A 22,114-nucleotide genomic window follows, 5' to 3' on the forward strand; every position below is an offset into this window, starting at 1 on the left:
GTTGTTGTGTGCTGGTCCTGGGGGGAGGTTACCGTGAGGCATGGTCAGAGTCCGGTCCTGGGTCAAGGGTCTGGAGACAGTCCACAAAGGGCGAAGCGGGGTCTGAAGCAAGAAGCCGGGGCGTGGTCGGGAACTCCGGAAGAACAGGTCTGGGTGCTGGCAGAAGCAGGTTTCCAGTGACGTTGCTCCCGCAACCTGGGACTGGGCTGACTGGCCTTTATCTCCTCTGAGGCCAGGGGCGGTCCCGGCCCACAGGTGACCCGCCTCTCCTGGCCTTAAGGTGAGCACTCCTCCTGGGAGAAACCAGTTCCCTCTGCCTCTCTGCCCTGAGCCTCTGCAGCTCAGGAGAGGCTGAAGCATTACTGGACCCAGGGGCAGCTTCACCTTCCCCTGACAGGGCTGGGAGAGGCACACCTGCAGGCAATGGGTCCTCAATCATCTCCGGAGCCAGAGTGGATGCATCTGGTGTCTGCTCCTGAGGACCCGGCACAGGTGCAGGCCCTTCAGATTCAAGCCCCTGCCCCGGCTCAGCCGGCCCTGGAGGCGGGGACTCCTGTGTAGGCTGGGACTCCTCAGATTCAGCTTCTGAATCAGATTCCCAGGCCATCACATGTTGTTTTTGAAAAAGCCACTTCCACGATAACAAGGAGGTGGGGTTGTGGGCTCCAGCCCCTGCGATAACAAAGGGAATCCCCAGCCGCATCATACCCCGGGCCAGCCAATTGGCTGGCTCCGGGGGTGGGGCCTCGGCTATTTAAACCTGCCACAGCTGAGGCACCTCCTCTTTCCCTCGCTGCAGCTGACCCGGTGACACCGGTGGGAGGTCCTAGTTGATGTGCCTCAGCAGGACTCCTCCCACTGGTGATTAACCCTTCCGGCCTTCAAGCCGGTTAGTAGTTAGGACCAATGCCTAAGCCAATACCTCTCAATTCCTGTAATCAATAAAGTTGTGGCCTAATTTGACCCATTAACCTGAATTCTTGTGTCCTGTGTCTTTATTTCCTCGGGGGAGGCGGGAACTCGCCACGCAAAGACCTATAGGCAGAACCACAACAGAGAACGTGCCCAGGTTTAACTTCTGGGTAAGAACAGGCAGAAAGATGTGGCAGTGAGGATGAGAAAATGGGGTTTCTGTGAGTGAACCTTGGGTACGAAAAGCACTTTAACCTTGAGAGAGATGCTAGTACATCAGTACAAAATAGCCATCACACGAGATGCTTAACTGCAATCCAAAAGATGCTCATGATGCTCTTTCAGTCTTCTGAGCCAATGAATGAGGCGCACTCAGTACATTTTGGGTATACACCAGCTTTCTTATGTAGATCAGGCTCCAGCAACAACAAAATAAGGGGGGGAAAGTAGTTGTGATTCTCAACTGAAGCTGGATTTATACAATGCTAGTTGGTCAGACCTCACCCCAATCCCAAAGGCACTTCTCCGTTATTGAAAGATAGGCCGTGTAGTATTTTTCGGTCAGGAAACAGTTGCAGCAGTGATATGGAGAATGATAATTATTTATTGAATAAAACAACAACTGCCTAGTCAGTGTTAGTAGGTCTCTCCCAAGCCTAGGCTACAGCGAACTAACCTCCCAGGCTCTAGGGATATGACTAATATTCCCTGGCCAGAGTTCCTCTGGGAATTTGCTTTAAAGCAACAGTTCCATCTACAACAGGCTGGCTTTTGTGTCAGTCATGAATCCATTCCCCCAACTTCTCAGAGCAGTTTATAACATGTAAAAAAAAAAAACAGTAAGCAACAATTACATGAGCAGATAATGTATGTGTATGTTTAGGATTGCAGAATGGAGGAATCCGCCCACTTTAGTTTCACATTTTTCCAGTTCAATTTGTCATATTTCCATACCAACATGCTATTTTCTTTTCAAACCCCTCGTAAACATTTATCAGTATTGTGCATTTTTCCTAATATGAACATTTCTGTAAGGAAGTTCCCTTAATATAATACATTTTCATGAATATATGCCTTTTTATACACACTGTTCCCTGACATATGCATTTCTATAAACTTTGGGGTTTGAGGGTGGGGGGCGTTCATACGTACATCAACACGTAACTGCAAATTTCAAACTGGCTGTGTTTCAGTTCACTCTTTCTTTTTAAGAGGTGCAGATTAGGTAGGTACTCATTAAATGCAGATTGAACCAAATTCCTCCCCCATCCTTACTCATCACAAGCATGGGGGGGGGGTGAAATTAGATCCAAAACCTGTACACGGGTCATTATTACAAGAGTAAAGGCTGGGAGTTGGTGGGAGAGAAAATCCCAAACTTACTCCATTTCAAGGGTATTCTGTTACCAGCATGACTGGCTGATTGACTGTCCTTCCCTCCTTTCTAGTTAAGGGCGGCAAGATGAAGCTCTTCTAAACACCCCACAAACTTTGAACCCAAGGAGAGGTGCCCCCTATCCTGTAAATCCTCCTTCCAGAGGAAGGTAACTTAGCTTGATTCTTGGATGCCATTATGCTTCTCAGTGGCAATCACAAGTGAGGAAAGCAGTGTGGCATTCAGGTCCTACTTGTGGACTTCCTATAGATGCCTATTTGGCCACTGAGAGAACAGGATGCTAGACTAGATGGGCCTATGGACTGATCCAGGAATGGTCTGCTTATGTTCCTATGAGCCAAGAGGAACTAGACCCTAATGTATGGACATTAATTATCTGCCCTTAATCACATCATTAAAACGGATATGCAGTATTATTCAAAAGGATATTTGGGAAGCTTTTGAAATCCTTTCTTTCGCCACTGAGCTTTATCAATGTGTGTTATTTTTATACTCTGCCCTCCAGTAATTTATTGTGGTGTTCCCCTTCCCTTTCCTCTAGGGATTCGGGATGCAGGGAGGAGCACAGGTAAATGTTTTCACAGATTCAGGCAACATATAGAGGAATTACAGAAGCACTGGCTGCTCAGTCATATGCATAAGTTCAGTTAATTAATTCCAAGGAAAGTTCATGATTATTTATCAACAGTTCTTACCTGGAATCCCTGCTGAATCATTCATACATTTATGTATGATTTGAACAACCTTTACTGATTCACATTGAACCTTGAGGGCTTTTCAAACACTGAGGTCCAGAACATGATCAATCAATGAAGTGGTATACAATATTGCAACCTTATTTAATGAGACCAAGTTACATTAGTTGATGGGGAGAAAGTGCAAGCTATCAGAAGTGCAGGACGAAAATGATGTGGACTGAAACATTACTTAGGGATGGAGAGGTGGGATGAAGTTGCAAGGGGTCAGGGGCCTTTTTCTTCCTAAGGGTCAAATGTCTTTGTCAGGAAGTTTTCAGGGGTCACCTGCCGGTGGTGGACAGGGCAAAAGAATAAGAACATAAGAAGTGCCCTGTTGGATTAGGTCAATGGCCCATCTAGTCCAGCATCCTGTTCCCACAGTGGCCAACCAGATGCCTGAGGAAGCCTGCAAGTTGGACATGAGCACAACAGCGCTCTGCCCACCTGCAGTTCCCAGCACCTGGTATTCAGAGGCATACTGCCTCTGACAGTGGCAGTAGAGCACAGCCATTGTAGCTAGGAGCTGTCCTGCATGAATTTGTCTAATCCTCTTTTAAAGCCACTCAAGTTGGTGGTTATCACTGCCTCCTGTGGGAGTGGGTTCCATAGTTTAACTATGTGCTGTGCAATGCAGCAAAGAACACAGATACAAGTGGACAGAAAAAAAAATGTTTATGATTCTTATCTTTGTACAGTAGCCTCCACCCCAGCCACACAAAAGCCAGAACTTTTTGCACACACAATTGTATCTTTCAATCCTCCATACAAGCAAGACATGGCATTGTTACAGCTCAAGGGCACATTCTAGCAGGGGTAATTGCCTACTCCAGGAGGGTGCAGAGCAGGGCTTCTGAGATGTGTGGCCTCAGGAGAGTCCCAAGGCTCAGACATAGAGGCCTAGAGGGCTGCATTTGGCCTACACTTCCATGGTTCTGCCATAATGTAACAGGGAAGAAATTAAGATAAAGTCATGACTCCTGTATCTAGTAGTGATCTGGACACCAAAGCAGACAGACTATAGGGGCACCAGTTGGGGAGCTAGGTTTGGGTCAGGGCTCAGAGCTGAGTGCAGAAGATGGAGAGACCATTGCACCTGAAGTGGTTGGACAAGAACTCTCAGAAAAACCTCCCAGATCACCATGGCCTGTAAGGACAGAGCCTGCACCCTCATGGACACCTTTCCCTGAGCCTGAAGGAGCAGGTGCTCACCACCACCCAACACCAGTCTGGTAGCACTGGGATGGGTGGTTCCCATTTCCCCATGATTTCTTCACTCTAAGTTGCTCTCACTGAGTTTCAAATGCACTCGGTAAAGATCTAGGGATTGTTATGAATCAGGCTTACAAATAAGTGCTCTGCCTGCTGTAGCCATCAAAAAGAAAAATAATGTTGTGACAATTAGGAAAGTTGCAGGGAGTAATTCATAAATCATCTTAATAGCTCTGCATAGGCTAATGACACGTTTTATCTTCAGTAATGTATACAGTGTTGGTTCTCCCAATTCAAGGAGGAAGGTTGTACCAAAGCAAGATGGTTCAGGGTTTGCAAAGTGGCACAGAGAAAACGTAAACAACCTTGGTAAGTTAATTCTGAATTATGGTGTGCTGCATTTAGGAAGCAATATGAAAATAGTGAATACTTAAGCCCTGACTCTTAATTCTGACTTAATTAATGTTTCTGATTGTTTATTTCTCTTCATAATGAAGAGATTCTTTTAGCAAAGAATAAACAACAATGCTCATAAAAGAATACATCAGCATCTAAAAATAGCTACATTTTTCTAGTGAATACAAGCCATCTCTGTAGAACACAACGGGTTGCCTCTGCTTCTGTCAACATGAGAGTATTTTATTGTCTTTGCAATATAAGCTGGCATGTACTTATACATGACATTGAGACAGGAAGGTCACTGCTTGCTATAAAGCCACAGAGAAAGTCACAGAAGTCAAGACAGGAAGGAAAGCCTCAGAGTGTTAAGGCTGACTTACATGAACAATTCCTGTGCTTCTGCATGTAGCTTGATGGCTGGGATTGTGTACATGTGCTGAAAACAATCACACCATGTTTAGGAAGTGTCAGTTTCCTGTATGGATCTCAGCCCAAGATCAGAACCCCAACACTGCAACGTACAAATACTTTTTTAAAAGTGGGGGTATTAGAAATATGTTGAAATACTGTTTGGCAAACCAGACCCAAGATGATGATGATTTATTAACTTTGTATACCGCCATTCATCTGAAGATCACAAGGCAGTTCACATCATAAAAGTACAATATGAGAACACAAAATACATAATAAAACAAAAATAAAACAATAACCCCCCCAAGCACATTTAAAAGACCATAGAACCAACCAAGGGCCTAGTTATAAAGAAGCATTTTCACCTGGTGCCAAAAGATATGTAATGAAAGCACTGGGAAAGCCTCCCTTGGGAGAAAACTTCACAAACAGTGAGCCTCTGGACCTCTCATGGAAGAGGCAAACAAAAATGGGCCTCTGATGATGATCGCAGCGTCTGAGTTGGTTCATATGGGAAGAGGCAATCCTTGAGGTATTGTGGTCCTGAGCAATTTAAGGCTTTCTAGGTAAAAACCAGCACTTTGAATTGGGCAGTAAGACTAGGATTGGTGTAATATGCTCAAACTGTCTTACCTTGGTGAGCAACCTAGCCTCTGAATTCTGCACCAGCCGAAGTTCCAAAACTGACTTCAGAGTAATCTAACCTCTGGGTTACCAGAGCACAGACAACAGAAGTTCAGCTATCCCTGTCCAGACAGGGGTGCAATTGAGCCACCAGCCAAAGCTGATGGAAGGCATTCTGTGCTACTGAGGCCAACCAAGCCTCAAACGATAGCAAAGGATTCAGAAGTAGCCTCAAACTACATACTCACTACTTCAGAGGGAGTGTAACCTTATCAAAAGCAGGCAACCTCATGTCTATCCAGTTGAGGGAACCACTCACTAACAGTACTTCTGTCTTATCAGTTTCTTGACTCTCATCCAGTCTATTACTAAGGCAAGATAAGTTCAGCACATCCACTGCCACACCAGCAGATGTAAAAGATATGAAGAGCTGTATGTCATCAGCATACTTCTGGCAAAGTACTCCAAAACTCCAGATAATTCCATCCAACAGTTTCATTTAGATGTTAAACAGCACAGGATAAAACTGAGGAACCCCACATTGAAGGCTCCATGGGACCGAAGATCACTCCCCAAGCATCACACTCTGTAAAGGACAATCCAAGTAAGACCAGAACCATCACAAAGCTGTGCCCCCACCCATAATTCAAGGCAACCATTCCAGAAGGATACTGTGGTTGATGGTATCAAAAGTCACCAAGAGGTCAAGGAGAATTAACAGGGGGACATTTCCCCTGTCCCTCTCCCAGCAGAGGTCAGCATACAGGGCAACCAAAGCAGTTTCTGTGCTGAAACTGGGCTCAAACCCTGACTGAAATGGATCTAGAAAACAAGTTTCCTCCAAGAAGTCCTGGAACTGGTCTATGACCAGTCGTGCAAGAACCATGCCCAAGAAAAGGGAAATTGACAACTGGTTGGTAATTCTTTAGATTTTCCTTCTCTAAAGACCACTGCACAAATATCAGGGACACTGGATACATTAAAAGGAAAGACAAATTCACTATCATACTGGCCAAGTTTTCAAGAAGTAAATTAGATATTCCTCATCAGCATCTCAGAATAAAATGTCTAAATTGTTATTCTCCATTTTATATGTACAGGGAGATATATATATTTTAAGGGGCATTAATATCGGCAAATATCACTTGTTGTTTATAATATTATTGTTCCAAAAAATGCATACCTCATGGCCTCTCCAAATGTGTGTTTTGGCATTTAGCTGCCTCCCTGGAGATGACTAACAGAAGAACCTATTGGCCTCTGCCATTAGCCTTTTCTGTCCAGAATTCTCCAAGGCCAAGGGGAAGTATCTGTGGCATCAAGAACTTCCTGTACGGGATGCCTCCAAGAAAGTGAGTCACCCAGAAAAATCAATAAGGTCATTGCTGCCACAAATGTTTGGGCACGTAGCCAATTCAGTGCCCTTTTACCACCAAGGATAAATGGATAAATGGATAATGATGGGTTGGCATAGGCTGAGCAGCAAGGGGAAGAGGAAAGACTGGGTGACAGGTTCCCTCCCATTCTAAGAAGCCAATATTACCTGGGTAAGACACTATAGCTACTTGCAGGTGACCAGTTTATTGAGTAGACAGTGTTAGCTATTTAATGAGTATTTATTCTGCTTCATTTGTGGGGGAGTTAGATGACATTGTTCCCAAGCATTGTTCCCAAGCAAGTGTTATCCCATACATCAAGTGTATTTTCCTATCACTTTCCTTACTTCAAAAAATCCAGTTTTGGGGGAAGAGGGTTTGTTGCACATGACCTCCCAATCAACTATAATCGTGAAACATGAATTTCCCAGTATTTGATTGAATACCATCTGGAAATAGCAACTGTCTGGAAACAGAATTGGTGCCTATTGAAAAAAACAACTAAGAATCTGTGTGGGAACCCCTGGTTTTCTTGTTTTATCTTCTGCTTTGTTTTTACAATCAAGCAGTGTATAAATTTATGAAATAAATAAATATGCTCCCATGTGGCAGCTCACTGGCACAGCCAAAGCACAAATGAATAAATACCCATAGACTAAGCAAAAGAAAAGCAGGGAGAGAGTGTGGAACGTGTTGTCTTTGTTGTGTTGTGAAATTGCTTCAAGATGCTGCATAGGAAGTGATACATAAATAATAATAAAATAAAATAAAATAACAATGATGGTGATAATGAGTATGATGTTAGAAAGACAAGCTTTCCTGGCACCTAAAATGGAGGTTTGCCCTATGCCCTTTGAAAATGGAAGCCAATAATGTCAAGCTGACCACACCTTTGCAGCCATAGTCAATGTAAATCACAGGTTAATCTCAGTTCCATAAGAGACTAATGGATTTGGGCAAGAACACTTTCTTGCAGCTAAGCAAGTTAATGCTTCACAGGTTTTTCAGCTGAAAGCCCATCGGGGATTGTTTGTGTAAAGAGATGAGGAGCGTGGATAGTGCCAAAGATCAATACAGTGAGGAGGGAATTATCCAGGTATCCCACCTGGGGGAAGGCAAAGCCAAGCCTATGCTGTTGGGGCCGCTCCAGATCTAGGGGCTGCATGTGTCCACGCAAAGGGCGCCCCCCGTTTTAAGCGGGGAGCGGTCATTTTGTGCTTTTTTTTCAAGGGCTGCATATTTGTCTCTGCAGTCTTTGGTGACATTATTTTTTTCAAAAGCAAACTATCAGTAATCTCTGTGATGTAACCTATGTAATTCAGAGATTCATACATGTTGCATATATTATAGTGCACAGTGGGAAGTGGAATAAAAGACTTTCTTGTTCAATTGCATGATACTGTAAAGACTGGGACATTAAGGAAAAGTAAGCCGTGGTCTTCAGTGTAGCTATGCATGAACCTGCCATAAAACTGGGTCATCACAAGCAGTCCCCGCTTGGCTGACATTTCCTTTTAAAGTGCAAACTGAATGTAATACAATAATATGGTGCATGCTATGGAAAGGCATCAAATGCTTTCAGCTAAATTAAGCGTGTGTTTCCCCCCCCCCTTTCTTCTCCTAGCAACATGCATCACAATACATACCACCATATTATTAAGTGTGGTGGCGGCCCCATCCCATAGCAAATGTGGTTGCCTTGCCTGGCATCACAGGGGTATATGTGTCAATGTGGTTTCTAAAAAATAAGTGAGAGAACAGTTGGAGGCAGAAATGCTTCTGAATACCATTTCCTGGGAACCATGGGAGGGGAGGGTGCTCTTGTGCTTATGCTCTGCTCCCTGGTTTCCCACAGGCATCCGGCTGGCCACTGTGAGAACAGGAAGCTGGAATAGATGGGCCATTGGTGTCATCCAGCAGGCTGTTATTACATTAACGTGGCTTTCACAACAAATTTTTCTTCAAGGGAAACTGTGAAATCATGTTGATTTATTTGCTTACATTTCCACCCTGCCTTTGTTCTACCACAGAGTCGAATGTGGTTCCCAGGCGGTCACCCACCCAAGGAGACGCAAACCTCCTTAGCTTCGGCAAAGTGGTGGCCTCCTATGCCTTCAGACAATACCCTGGAACAAACACAGGTCGATAAAGACTGCAGTCACATCATATAGAGAAAGTGATGTATGCAAGTTACAGTGAGCTCTGTTCACGGTTAGTTACTAAAAGTAGACCCCTAATGCAGTATGATGTCAGGGACTGGACTGAGGAGGAATGGTAGAGACTGCCTCCCCCTCCTCCTGAACCTTCCAGAGAAGAGGAAGACAGTATAGATTTACAACAGTGGTTTGGAGAAGGTCATGGCTCAGAGATATAATAAAGGGAAATAATGAAAGAAAAGGAGGCGGGAAGCAGAGCCAGAGCTATCATTATCATTAGAAAGCATTCCAGACCCCCCTTCTCCCAGAACCTGATGGACAGTGAAAGTGGGAGAGCAGAAAGCGAAGAGGCAAATGGCCTTAAGCAGCTACTGTAAGGGTGGTTGTGCTGTTGACGACTGAGAAGGGAGGGGGGGGAGATTACTCGGAGCAACTCCATTACCCAAAGAGGCAGCATTTCTAAGCGTCTCTCTGTGAACATTGAATAAAAGACATTGGTAAGAGCTTCTCATCTATCTATTGCTGGCAGCCTGCCGTGAGGGGGAAGGTTGGGATTCCCTGAAGCCTGACATATACTATAAATATCACAACAAACAATAACACAAAACACTAATAATGCAAAACACTATCCCATTTGCAGGCATTTAGTTGGGCACTGTGAAAACAAGATGCTGGCTTAGATGGGTCATTGGTCTAATTGGTCTTCTTATATCAAATTTATTTCTGTTAGGTTGGATGGATCCTGGGGTTTCCTTCTTCTGACAAAAGTAGCTACTTCTGTATATCAACCTTTGAAGTTGGGCAACTAGGTGGTTGACAATTCTCTCATAGCAGCACCAAAGGGTTCCCCAGATCTGTGACTTCTGCTTACTCCCTAGTCTTATTAAAAGCAATGAAAATGAAAGAATTTATCTCTGCAACTTGTGCTGGAACAATGCAGAATATTTTGCTTCATTAGTTATGAAATATTCCATTAATTTGATGAGTTTATATCAGGCATAAGCAAACTCGGCCCTCCAGATGTTTTTGGACTACAACTCCCATGATCCCTAACAGGACCAGTGGTCAGGAATGATGGGAATTGTAGTCCCCAAACATCTGGAGGGCCAGGTTTGCCTATGCCTGGTTTATATGTTGGGATACCTTTTTATATTACATGCTTCCTGTTCAGAGTTTAAGAGTTTATGTCTCTGAGTTAACTGGGAAGCAGCTGTTCAAGGGGGAAACCCCTATTTAATGATGAGGTTAAAGGAGGATATAGGATATGAACTAGATACTCCCCCATTTATAATCTTCCAGTGGAAACCTCTCTCCAACAACTTTTGACTCATTATTGCACAAAGCCCCTAAGTCAATATTTTACTTTAACATCTCAAGTATGTTTTCCCACTTCACAAAATATAGTAAAACCCATTGCTTGCTTTTGCTCTTTAAGTTAGCTGGACTGGAAGGAGGGTGCTAGGAAAACAATTGCTCTCTTATATTTCATTTTCCATTTATAATTTATTATATACCTTAAGCAGCAAGTGCAATCAGTTCTACATTTTATTTAGTGCCCCATTGCAATTATTTCATTTATTTATGTAAACTTTTTCATGTACTGTTTATTTTGCATTATGCTTTTGCTGTTTTATCAGTTCTACATTATTTACTATTTATTTTGAAAGTGCGTATGTACAACTGTACACCATTTGTCAGTTTTGATTAATATATCTTTTAATTCACTTTCTTTTTGGTTTGGTTCAGGCTCTTTGGTCACTATTCATATTCTCACTGGAGCATATTACTATACTCTGAATTTAGAATTTGTTTTTCTCTGAGGACCTAATTAAAAGGTAATACACACAGACACACACACACACACCTGCCTTTGTTCCATCATGGAACTCAATATGGTGTAATTTAGGTTCAAAGGTGATTTCCTACCTAGAATTGACCAGACTCAAACCTGGTTCCTTTAAGCAAGGTAATTACATCTTGTACTATTGGACCCTTTCCTTAGGACCATAGTCCTGAAGGTGTGAAGTGATGCATTTGTTCACTAACTGATACGTAAACAACCCAAAGACATAGGAAATTCAAACACAGAATATCTTAGAAAGAAGATTATCTACCACATGTGTATCCTAAATGAATACTAGATTTGGTGCATTAAAAATAAGCTAAACAAGGACAAATCTAGCCAATGGCCTTTTGTATAATTATTGTCGTCATTATTTTCAAACCCCATCAAAGCAGAGCATGCACTCTCACCATCTTACAAGCTTTGTCACTTTTATACAGCCAGAACTTCAAGTACTCTCAATTCTGTAATTATACCCCTTTTTATCACTGGTGAAGTGTTATATAAAAAGAATAAAATTGCTTCCTGGGAAATAGAATTTCTACTGAGAAGAACTCATTACAGGAGGCAGCAATTTTACTGAGCTTACAAATTACATATTATTGTTAAAGTCTATTTCAAATCACTTATTCAGAGAGCAAGAAAGATTGATTCAGAGAACATAAACACCCAAGGCTTACCCAGAGGTTGATGTCATACATGGTTTCTTTTAAGGGCCTGTTTACATAATCGTTTATCCTGGGGTGGCTACCTCTGATGCACTTCAGTTTCTGACTTGTTTACATGCTCAAGTAGTGAACCAGAAGTGAGAGAGAGCAAAATTAGGGACTCTCGATTCACATTTTACCCTGGGATAACTAGCAACAACGGAATTGTCATTTCTAGCATACAGAGAGTGGGTGGAATGGGCTGCAGGGAGGATCACAGATCCAGGCACTCAGCTTTGTGAAGCAGGGGGTAAAAAAAAAAGACACCCCCCCCCAAAGTGAGGCCTGAAGCAAAATGTTGCAGCATAGAGGGCTCTCATTCAGGTTTCCAGCCAGCTACAGTATCTATGTCCTTTCCCAGGATACTGCATTCTATCCCCCTAAGCCTACTTCTTGGGAGAAATGCAATGACAAACCTAGACAGCATCTTAAAAGCAGAGACATCACCTTGCCGACCAAGGTCTGTATGGTTAAAGCTATGGTTTTCCCAGTAGTGATGTATGGAAGTGAGAGCTGGACCATAAAGAAGGCTGATCGCTGAAGAATTGATGCTTTTGAATTATGGTGCTGGAGGATACTCTTGAGAGTCCCATGGACTGCAAGAAGATCAAACCTATCCATTCTGAAGGAAATCAGCCCTGAGTGCTCACTGGAAGGACAGATACTGAAGCTGAGGCTCCAATACTTTGGCCAACTCATGAGAAGAAAAGGCTCCCTGGAAAAGACCCTGATGTTGGGAAAGATGGAGGGCACAAGGAGAAGGGGACGACAGAGGACGAGATGGATGGACAGTGTTCTCGAAGCTACAAACATGAGTCTGACCAAACTGCAGGAGGCAGTGGAAGACAGGAGTGCCTGGCGTGCTCTGGTCCATGGGGTCATGAAGAGTCGGACACGACTAAAAGACTAAACAACAACAACAACCCCAGTTTTCCTTTGGAGACGGTGGCAGAGCATCTTCTTTGCATCAAAAGATCCTAGGATCAATCTCTGACAACCCTAGTTAGGGCTGGGAGAGAACCCTGCCTGAAACCCTGGAGAGTTGATGCCGATAAATGGAAACAGTAGTGAGCCAGATGGGCAATGGTCTGACACAGCACATGGCAGCTTCCTATGTTTCTGTTTTCCCTCCCCAATGGTAAGACAGCATTCCATGTTCACTGAGTATGCTCAGTCCTGATTGGACTGTTTGGGGGAAAACTGTCCCTTAGTGTTTCCCCGCCCCCAAAGATTTTTTTTGTACTTCTGCAAACTTTGGGGTTTCTCCTAACCTCTATTGACACCTCAGTCTCCTTCCCCCTGCCAGCTGTATGTTCAATTAGGGACTGGATCCAGGGCAGAGATGGTTGTCCATGGGCCAGCCTAGGATGGGTCAGCCTCATTAGGGACCCCTGGCTCAGGGCCATGGGGCAGAATGGGGCAGCTATGCACAGCCCAAATACAAATATGCATATTTTAGAGGGAAATGCAACTGGAAACCAATTCAAAAATGCATATTTTGGGGAAGAATGCATACAAAATGCCACAATATGCTGGTATTAAAAAAATATATATATAATCACAAAAACTGGGACAAAACAGACATATGATTGAGTACATGTGAAACTGACATGGAACGGACTGCTATGTCTGTCCTTACATTCTGAACCGGAAAGGCCTGCCTGCACACAGGGAAGGAATTGATAAATTGCTGTAGTATTTGGAAGGGCATCTTTGTCACATACCTCCCTTCCTCTGCTTGAAAGAAGAACAAAGCAAGTCAGAAAAAAAGATAACAAAATAACCCTCTTAAAAACCCTCTACTTGCACTCTAAGTGTTAAGTCATGTAATTTCATTTCAGTCTTTCTTGGTATACAGCCATCGTGTAACCAAGCAAAGTCATTATGATGAGATGAAGCAACTGTGAAGTTCATGGCTTTTCCTGGTTGTTTGTGTTTTCACTAATAAGGCATTTTAAAAACTGTGGTAAGGGTCTAGAAACCTTGTTTCCTCAGGGAAGCAAAATGAATTAAACAAATATATGGATCCGATTTCAGGATTAACACTTCATCACACGTGTCACAGCAAGCTTTCTTTTTCAAATTTAAACCTATCATATCTAGCCAAGGATTGAAACTAATTCCTACTTGAGAATAAATGGAAGCATTTTATGTGGCATTAAATGCTCATTGAGTTTTAATCAGATTTGTGAACTTGGTTTCACTGGGCTTTATTTAACCTAAGGTGTCACTGACACATTAAGGGAAATGCAATCTCGTTTCACCTTCTGCTTTGTCTATAAATAAAATCTTCCGCAGGGCACAAGATTAAATTAAATAAAAGGTAAGATGTCTAGTTTGTCTCATGTCAAAAGCTATAAAGTTGTTTGGATACAGTGGGCGACAAACCAACCAACCAAAATTTCTAAAGAACAAAATGGACAATTTTTGCAGGATTGAAAAGGTAGACCACATGTTCTGAATTGCTCCATTTCATCTAAATTCTTTATGAAGCCCTCCACAGCCTTCAGGTGAAATGGAATAATATGGACACTGCACTAATCTTATCACGCAAAACTTAATATGCTTGAGGCATGATCAATACAGCTGAGTGTCAGAAGCCCTGTAGTGCTGCCAGGATCAGGCTTGCATTGGGAGGCCCTCATACAGGAGGAGAAAGCAGCAAATGGAGTGCTGACTGATAGGAACTGAGGTTGTTGAAGGGGACTCTCTCACCTGCACTTTGACCTCAGCAATATCTGAAGGAGCAGTGATTCCAGCTCCTCCCCTGATCTCCTAGCAGAGAGGAAAGTCTCAGTGGAGGCTGGGAAGGGCCGTGGGCAACTAAGCAGGGAGGCAACTGAGGAGGTAGCAACAAATGATACAGAATTGTTGCCTAGAACCAGGCAAAACCTTCACAGATGGGAGCAGACTTGCCCACCCTGAAATAGCACATATTTGCAATCTCAACATTCCCACAAAGTGAATGTATTTTTGCAAGTGAGCTTGCCACAGCTCATCTTTCAAAGCTTGGTGGGCAGGGCATGGAAACTATTGGGACATCTTCATTGCTTCTGTCCAGTTCTGAATGTCTTGCCTGATTCCTGAACTCCTGATTCATGGCTCCTGAATAGGAACGTAATTCGAGATATCATCTTGCTTTGTTGGTTTTTCATGAATTATTGAGCCCATCCTACTTTGCAGCTCTCTCTCTTTCATAATTTTGATGCCCTTCTCACTTTCCCTGTGTAAAGTTTCATAATTGTTTTCAAGAACCTCAGTGTGGGTTTCATAACTTGAATTCTGGCCATATAATGGTTACCACTGCAGGGGAGGGTGCATAGAAGGAACTAAAAGGCAGAAAAGGAAGGAGGGGGCTTGGTACCTTGGTTTTCGAACAGCTTAGTTCTCGAAAATTTTGGCTCCTGAACGCCACAAACCCAGAAGTGAGTGTTCCAGTTTATGAACTATTTTTGGAAGCCGACTGTCCAACAGGGCTTCTGCGGCTTCCGAAAGGCTGTAGGAGCTTCCTGTAGCCAATCAGAAGCCGCTCTTTGGTTTTTGAATGTTTTGGAAGTCAAATGGACTTCTGGAACAGATTCTGTTCGACTTCCAGGGTACAACTGATCGGAGAGAAAAGGAAAAAGTCATTACCTTATTGGGGGATCACAGGTGGCAAGAAGAGCAATGGAGGTAGTTTGTGCAGCTAATCCATCTTGGATGCCGCACAACACTGACATAGGGTAGTGCAGCTTCTTTCTCTCTACCTCTCTGCAAATGCAAGAAGCCCCTTTCACATGCAAAAGCGCTTCTGGCACAATGGAACACCATGACAGAAACCAGAGCGCATGGAAATGCAGTTTACATGCAATGTAGAGTGGCTGACTGGGTCACTGAATGGCAGGCCTTAAAGCAGGCCTGCAATGCTGTGTTAACCAGTGGAAGGGAATCCTTAATTATATTTCTATTAGAATTACTGCCCCCCTCTCATTGAACAGATGTTCTCAAGAATCCCAGGGAAAAGGTACAGTGCATGCTTTCAGACATGCAACTGCTGACACAACGATCTTTCATGAATAAACACAAAGCTTTACTGGAAACTGATGCCATTTTAATTCAAAGAAATCAAAAGGCAGAATATATTGACTCTAAATAAACGAACTTGTTTTATTAAGATTACTTGCCTAAAGTGAAACTAACATAGCAGGATTTGCTATTACGAAAAAAGTTTTTTGAAAAAAACATTTCCAAAGGACAGCCTAGTGCATCATGGTCCAATGAATATTCAGAGAAAACGATCAGTTGTGTGACATTTTGCAAGCAATTTTGAAAAGCATGAACTCTGCAAATCCTGAACTTTGTGTCTGCTGCAAGTTTGCACCATTACTTGCTTGAATAATGATGTCTTTCTTACTTACTTGTAAGAGGCTCTGTCTGCATGTGTTGGCTGTCAGGAAGGATACATGAGCACAAGAACTAAACGTTTTAAGAAGATGTGCTGCCTGACTAGATAATTTAATTCTTTTTTTGCTCAGAGAATTAATTGATCTGGAAAAAAAATTAGATATGCAGTTTCTACAAACCAGGACATTAAATGTACCATTAAACAGCTTAGACTAGAATCAGTCAAGTTGTATAACTTGCAGTTGCTTCTCGGGATAACTTTCAGCAATACAAGTAAACGGTATGTTTTCTGAGACAACGCACTGCCCTGAAGCATAAATAAATTGCAATGCAATTTGAAATGCACTGGACCCTTACAAGCTTTGCCCTGTGAATGCAGAATAGCAATCCGTTTTGCTAGAGGACCAGGCCTCGCTCTCAATTCCACTGTACAGAGAATTGAATTTCTACTGCAGTCTCTGCAGCAGCTCTCTAGTCCTTGTCTTGATCTCATATATATTAATGTTTTTTTTAATATAATATTTATTAATAGTTTTTTTAAATTATAACATAATAAACAAAACATACAAAAAACATCACATTTCATAACATATTTTCTTATCCTTTTTAGACTTCCTCACATCTCCCTCTCCTACGTTCCAAAATATAAAAATTAATTCAGCAATTTGTCACCTTGTCCCCACCTTATCTAATTTTCCAATGTTATATCTTAAATTTTAGATATATTCATTTAACTTTTTAAAACTTTTTAATTTAGCCTAATCATTATCTAAAAGTTGATTTTTTTCCTAAATTTAGCTTATCTTCATAGTTCAGTTTATCTAATTCAATGGTGCCTAGTTGTTTGTGATCAAGCATCCTCCTTAACATTCATACAGTTTACAATATTTTTGCAAATAGTCCTTAAATTTCTTCCAATCTTCTTCCACCGTCTCCTCTCCCAGGTCTCGAATTCTGCCAGTCATCTCAGCCAGTTCCATATATTCTATCAGTTGCATCTGCCATTCTTCCAGTGTGGGTAGATCTTGGGTTTTCCAATGCTTCGCAACGAGTATCCTTGCTGCTATTGTTGCATACATAAAAAATGTTCGGTCATTCCTTAGCACCCTCTGGTCAACGATGCCCAAAAGGAAGGCCTCTGGTTTCTTAGGGAAGGTATACTTAAATACCTTTTTCAGCTCATTGTATATCATTTCCCAGAAGGCCTTAACCCTAGGGCAAGTCCACCAGAGGTGAAAGAACGTTCCTTCACTTTCCCTGCATTTCCAACACTTATTATCAGACAAGTGGTATATTTTTGCAAGTTTGACTGGGGTCATGTACCATCTATATATCATTTTCATTATTTTCTTTCAAAGCATTACATGCAGTGAAATTCAGCCCAATGGTCCATAACTTTTCCCAGTCCTCAAACATAATATTATACCCAATGTCCTGTGCCCACTTTATCATAGCTGATTTAACCATTTCATCTTGTGTGTTCCATTTTAACAGCAAGTTATACATTCTTGAGAGTACCTTAGTCTTAGGCTCTAACAGTTCCGTTTCTAACTTCGATTTTTCCACCTGGAATCCTAACTTTTTATCAAGTTTAAAAACTTCTTTAATCTGAGCATAATGTAACCAATCTCGCACTTTGTCTTTCATTTTCTCCTGACTCTGCAATTTCCAATTATCTCCATCTTTTTCTAATATTTCCCAATACTTTGGCCATTTGGCTTCCATATTGAGTCTTTTCCGGGCCTTAGCTTCCAATGGTGAAAGCCACCTTGGAGTTTTGTTTTCCAATAAGTCTTTGTATTTTGTCCAGACATTAAACACTGCTTTTCTGACAATATGGTTCTTGAAATTCTTATTGATCTTAACCTTGTCATACCATAAATATGCATGCCAACCAAACGCATTGTCAAAACCTTCCAGATCTAGTACATCAGTGTCTTCGAGAAGCAGTCAATCTTTCAACCAGCAAAAAGCTGCTGATTCATAGTACAGCCTTAAGTCTGGCAGGCATATATATTAATGTTAAGTCTGTTTCTCACAATTTCAACAAACACACAGAGATTGCAACTGAACCCTTTCCCCCAAATGGCTCATATGAACGTTAGGCAAAGCAAATATTATATATTGTACAAAGTATTTCATAAGATGTTCCTTATTAGTGAAGAATGATACCACCTGAGGTCAGGTGATGAATATAATGTGCAATTGCTTTTTCTCAATGCAAGATCATCCATTTATCAATCTCATGTGGGCTAACCCTTGTAAGCAGAAAGCAAGGGCAATGTTTGAATAGATTAAGAGAGAATTTGAGCTGGGGAAAGGAAACATACAAACCAACAACACATTAAAATGAAGGAGAATGAAACCATTCAGCTAACAAAAAATATCTAAAATGCCTGAGCAAAGAATAAAAGCTTTAAAGTTGAAAAGAATACAGAGCTGGTGCCAGACATACCTTCATCAGGAAGGCATTCCACACTCAGGGTGCCACCACAGTGAAGGCTCTCTCTTTTGTACACAAATAATGTACTTCTAAAAATAAAACACAAAGACTTGCACAGGAAGATTAGTACACTAGGAGCCATTTCTTCAGAGACTGGGCCCCAAAACTTAATGGTAGTTGTAGTCCAGCAACACCTGAAGGCAACACTTTCGCTACTTGAGCTCTATAGTTTACTTCAGTTGTGGCTAGAACATATTCTAAAATTGATGCTTGGTGTTAACTAGGAAGAACCGAAAGCCAAGATTTTTAGAAAGGGATCACTCTGGTATCATGCTACAATTCCTGTTAGCATTCATTTGCACATGACACTAGTTTTATCCAGTGCCCTACAGCAAACAAGCGGAATAAAATGATATGAAGCCAGGATTTCATTTGTAACATTTGAAACTAAATCAATTCATCCTACTGATTTAATTCAATTTCCATTACACTGCCATATAAGTGCCTCTCAGAGTGCTTTGTGCAATCTAATAAAAATTGAGCTTATTACGGAGAAATGAGAAATCTCACTAATGTCTCATTCTGCTGTCTTTAAAGACATTGTACATCTTCAATTGCACATTTCCAAGATTCTGAAAAGCAGACAGCTCCAGTCGCAAAACAGGAAACCTCAGGCTGAATTTGAATATTAAATTTGGAATGGTAAAAAGGAATCTGTGGCAGAGTTCATTTCCATTGACATCAATGGGAGGGATTTTATTTTATTTTAAAAAATGAAGGGGGAAAAGGAAACAGCCACCTCACTGTACACGCTTGCTACTGCAGCTGCAAAAAATTGGCAGGCTGTAGGTAGGAAGTGGTACTGGCTCCTCCACAGCCCCCCCCCCCAAGAAAGATTGCTCTGAGGTCAGCATCCATACCATACATTTAAAGTTCACTGAATGCACATTGAATGAAAATGGCATTCTGGGACTGTAGTTTACCCCTCAGTGAGCTACACTTCCCAGCATGCTTAACAAATGGCAGTGGTGTGGATGTGGCCTTAGGTGCAGAAGGGAAAAATAGAAGCAGCACCATGGACAGTAACAAATGAGATAAGTTTGATGTATTAAAGGTTGTGCTTTGGAGTCCAATAAGCTCATGTTTCCCTGCTCAGCCAACAACAACTTTTTCTGGAGGTTTCACCTCATAACTAGTTTCTTTTCCCTATGGTTTAAAGAACACAATGGAAACAATTACAAAACGTGTTAAAATTTGGCTTTGGTGCACAGCTAAGCTGCAACTCATTAAAAACTCCTCTTCTTAAATTATCCTCTGTTCTTCCCACCGACAGAATTTCCCAGTGAAATTCCTCTGTAGAGCTTACGGTACATTGTTAATGAGAGTAAATCTTCTGTGAGTTCAGCAGTGTAATTTTGTCAGGTTTAAAATGCCTCGGTCAATGGCAAATATACTCTGCAGATTAGAAGACAAACAACACAGGGATATTTTGATTGGCTGCAGTGAAAAACATGTGTTGCAGTGAAAAACATGTGTTGTCCCAGTTCAGAGAACTGCAGAGAGTTGCATATACCTTGATGTGCCTGTGAATATTGATGCAGCCTACTGTCCCCTCTCCAAAGTACACATATGCAGCAGGAGTGTATGCTCCTGATCTACAACACAGTTTCCACATGGCAACTAATGGATCTCTCTCTCAGTGCCTGACTCTATATGGGGCTTTGACAAACATCTGGACAGCCGGTCATGTTTTTTGAAATTGCAAACCATCAAAACACTTAAGGGACACTTTGAACTGCTCACCAAAGACTTGCTGAAGTGAAAAAAAGCTTAAAGACAAGGATGGGGAACCTTTTCACCCACATTCCTTTCTGGGCAACCTTCAGAGTGCCATGTGCATGGCAGTAGAGCAACAAATGCAAATTTTACCTTTGCACACTAGGTTAGCTTCTACACATGTCCACACACCCATCTCTGTCCTCTATCCAGACAAGCAAGGGACATTCTTCTTCTTCTCCTTTGGTGATCACTGATAGCTGAGTAAGATTGTCTTCCATAAACATGGTTTTAACAGTGACTGTGTAGGCCAGTTCTGGATCTACATGTCCTTCCGCAGTGGGGACATAGGTTTCCGGGCAGGAGTTGATCGTGGTGAAGGTTTGCCAAGAATTCCTTCCTCTTACCACATTTCTCCCTTTTGTCCTGTGTTTGAGCGTCTTCCAAGCCCACAGCACCTTTGGTAAAGGCTCTTCTCCAATTGGAGCGCTCGCAGGCCAGTGTTTCCCAGTTGTCGGTGTTTAAACTACACTTTCTTAGATTTACCTTGAGAGAGTCTTTAAACCTCTTTTGTTGACCACCAGCATTACGCTTTCCATTTTTAAGTTTGGAATAGAGTAGTTGGTTTGGAAGATGATAATCAGGCACCCGCACAATATGACCAGTCCAACGAAGTTGATGTTGAAGAACCATTGCTTTGACACCGGTGATCTTTGCTTCCAGTACACTGGCATTAGTTCGCCTGTCTTCCCAAGTGATGTGTAAAAATTTTCGGAGACACTGTTGATGCAATCTTTCAAGGAGTTGAAGATGATGCTTATTATTGGAGTTCAAAGACATGTTCCAGTAAAGAGAGAGCAAAGCAGGGCTTGTGAAGGATGTGGTCTGGGGAGAGTTACGAAAGGTCAGACAGAGAGGACTAGAAGACCACATTCAGTTGCTTGGCCTCAAGTTGCTTGCAGAACTTGCCAAGATGATAGTGTACGCTTGTTTCTATGGGCAACTTTGGGTAGCAGTTGCAAAATTCCAATAGCAGGAATCCTGAATGCAGAGAAATCTCCTTCTGGACAATTTACCCATCCCTATAATAAGATTTGTTCATGTAGAAGCATATATTGCAGGAGGACTGGCTTTGCTAGAGCATAACTTTCTGCAGTGATACAACTGTACCAGCAATAAAAATTAATTTTTCAGCACCAATACTGAAGCATCAGGCTTTTTCATTTATTCTACCAAGCTGTATTCCCTAGACTCACATTGCAGATATGTGCAAAGAAGAACTGGAGCTGAAGAATAAAAAGAATCAATCATCTGATCCCAAGGAGCTACTTTAAGAGCAAACAATACATTTGGCACAAAGGCCACCCAACTGACTCTTTTTTAAAGTTATTTTTTATTTGAAATAAAACAATGGTTTTATTCACATAACTTGCTTAGCCAAATAAATATACAGACCCAGAGAGGAGCTTGCAGCTGCTTTGCCTTGGTCTTTATTTGACTCCTAAGCCAGGCTGAGCTAAGTCAAGGTTTGGCTTAGCATGTTGCCCAAACTCAAGCTCATGGTTAATATCTGTCCTTGCTAACCATGAGCTGCAGCCAAGGTTTGTTCTTAAGCACAAACTCAGGTTAGGATGACATGCTAAGCCAAACGTTGGATTAGCTCAGCATGTCACCGGAGTACGAAAGATCAGGAGTGCAGTGCAGTCTCAGCAAAACCATTGTTTGAGTACATGTGGACCAGG

At 42.1% G+C, this 22,114-nt stretch overlaps 1 protein-coding gene across 13 annotated transcripts in view; it reads left to right on the forward strand.

The window, feature by feature from the left end:
* The window catches only part of LOC307199840 (uncharacterized protein), a 29,257-nt gene that overhangs the window by 2,231 nt on the left and 4,912 nt on the right, over positions 1 to 22,114 (forward strand). Inside the window, exons 1-5 of one of the 13 annotated variants that reach the window (XR_013832215.1) lie at positions 1,030 to 1,082; positions 2,361 to 2,456; positions 4,520 to 4,623; positions 6,908 to 7,040; positions 8,295 to 8,679. Coding sequence is in view for 1 of the 13 variants with exons in the window: in XM_079947971.1 (XP_079804097.1) it covers positions 1,123 to 1,133; positions 4,553 to 4,623; positions 6,908 to 7,040 (215 nt within the window). In the remaining 12 variants the exon portion in view is untranslated. Of the gene's footprint in view, positions 1 to 1,029; positions 1,149 to 2,360; positions 2,457 to 4,519; positions 4,624 to 6,907; positions 7,041 to 8,294; positions 8,689 to 22,114 lie in introns of those variants that run through there. The other 12 variants (XR_013832217.1, XR_013832218.1, XR_013832220.1 and 9 more) reach the window with 12 other exon arrangements.

This window comes from Podarcis cretensis (assembly GCF_951804945.1).
Source record: "Podarcis cretensis genome assembly, chromosome: 12".
In the NCBI taxonomy this organism is placed as follows: Eukaryota; Metazoa; Chordata; class Lepidosauria; order Squamata; family Lacertidae; genus Podarcis; species Podarcis cretensis.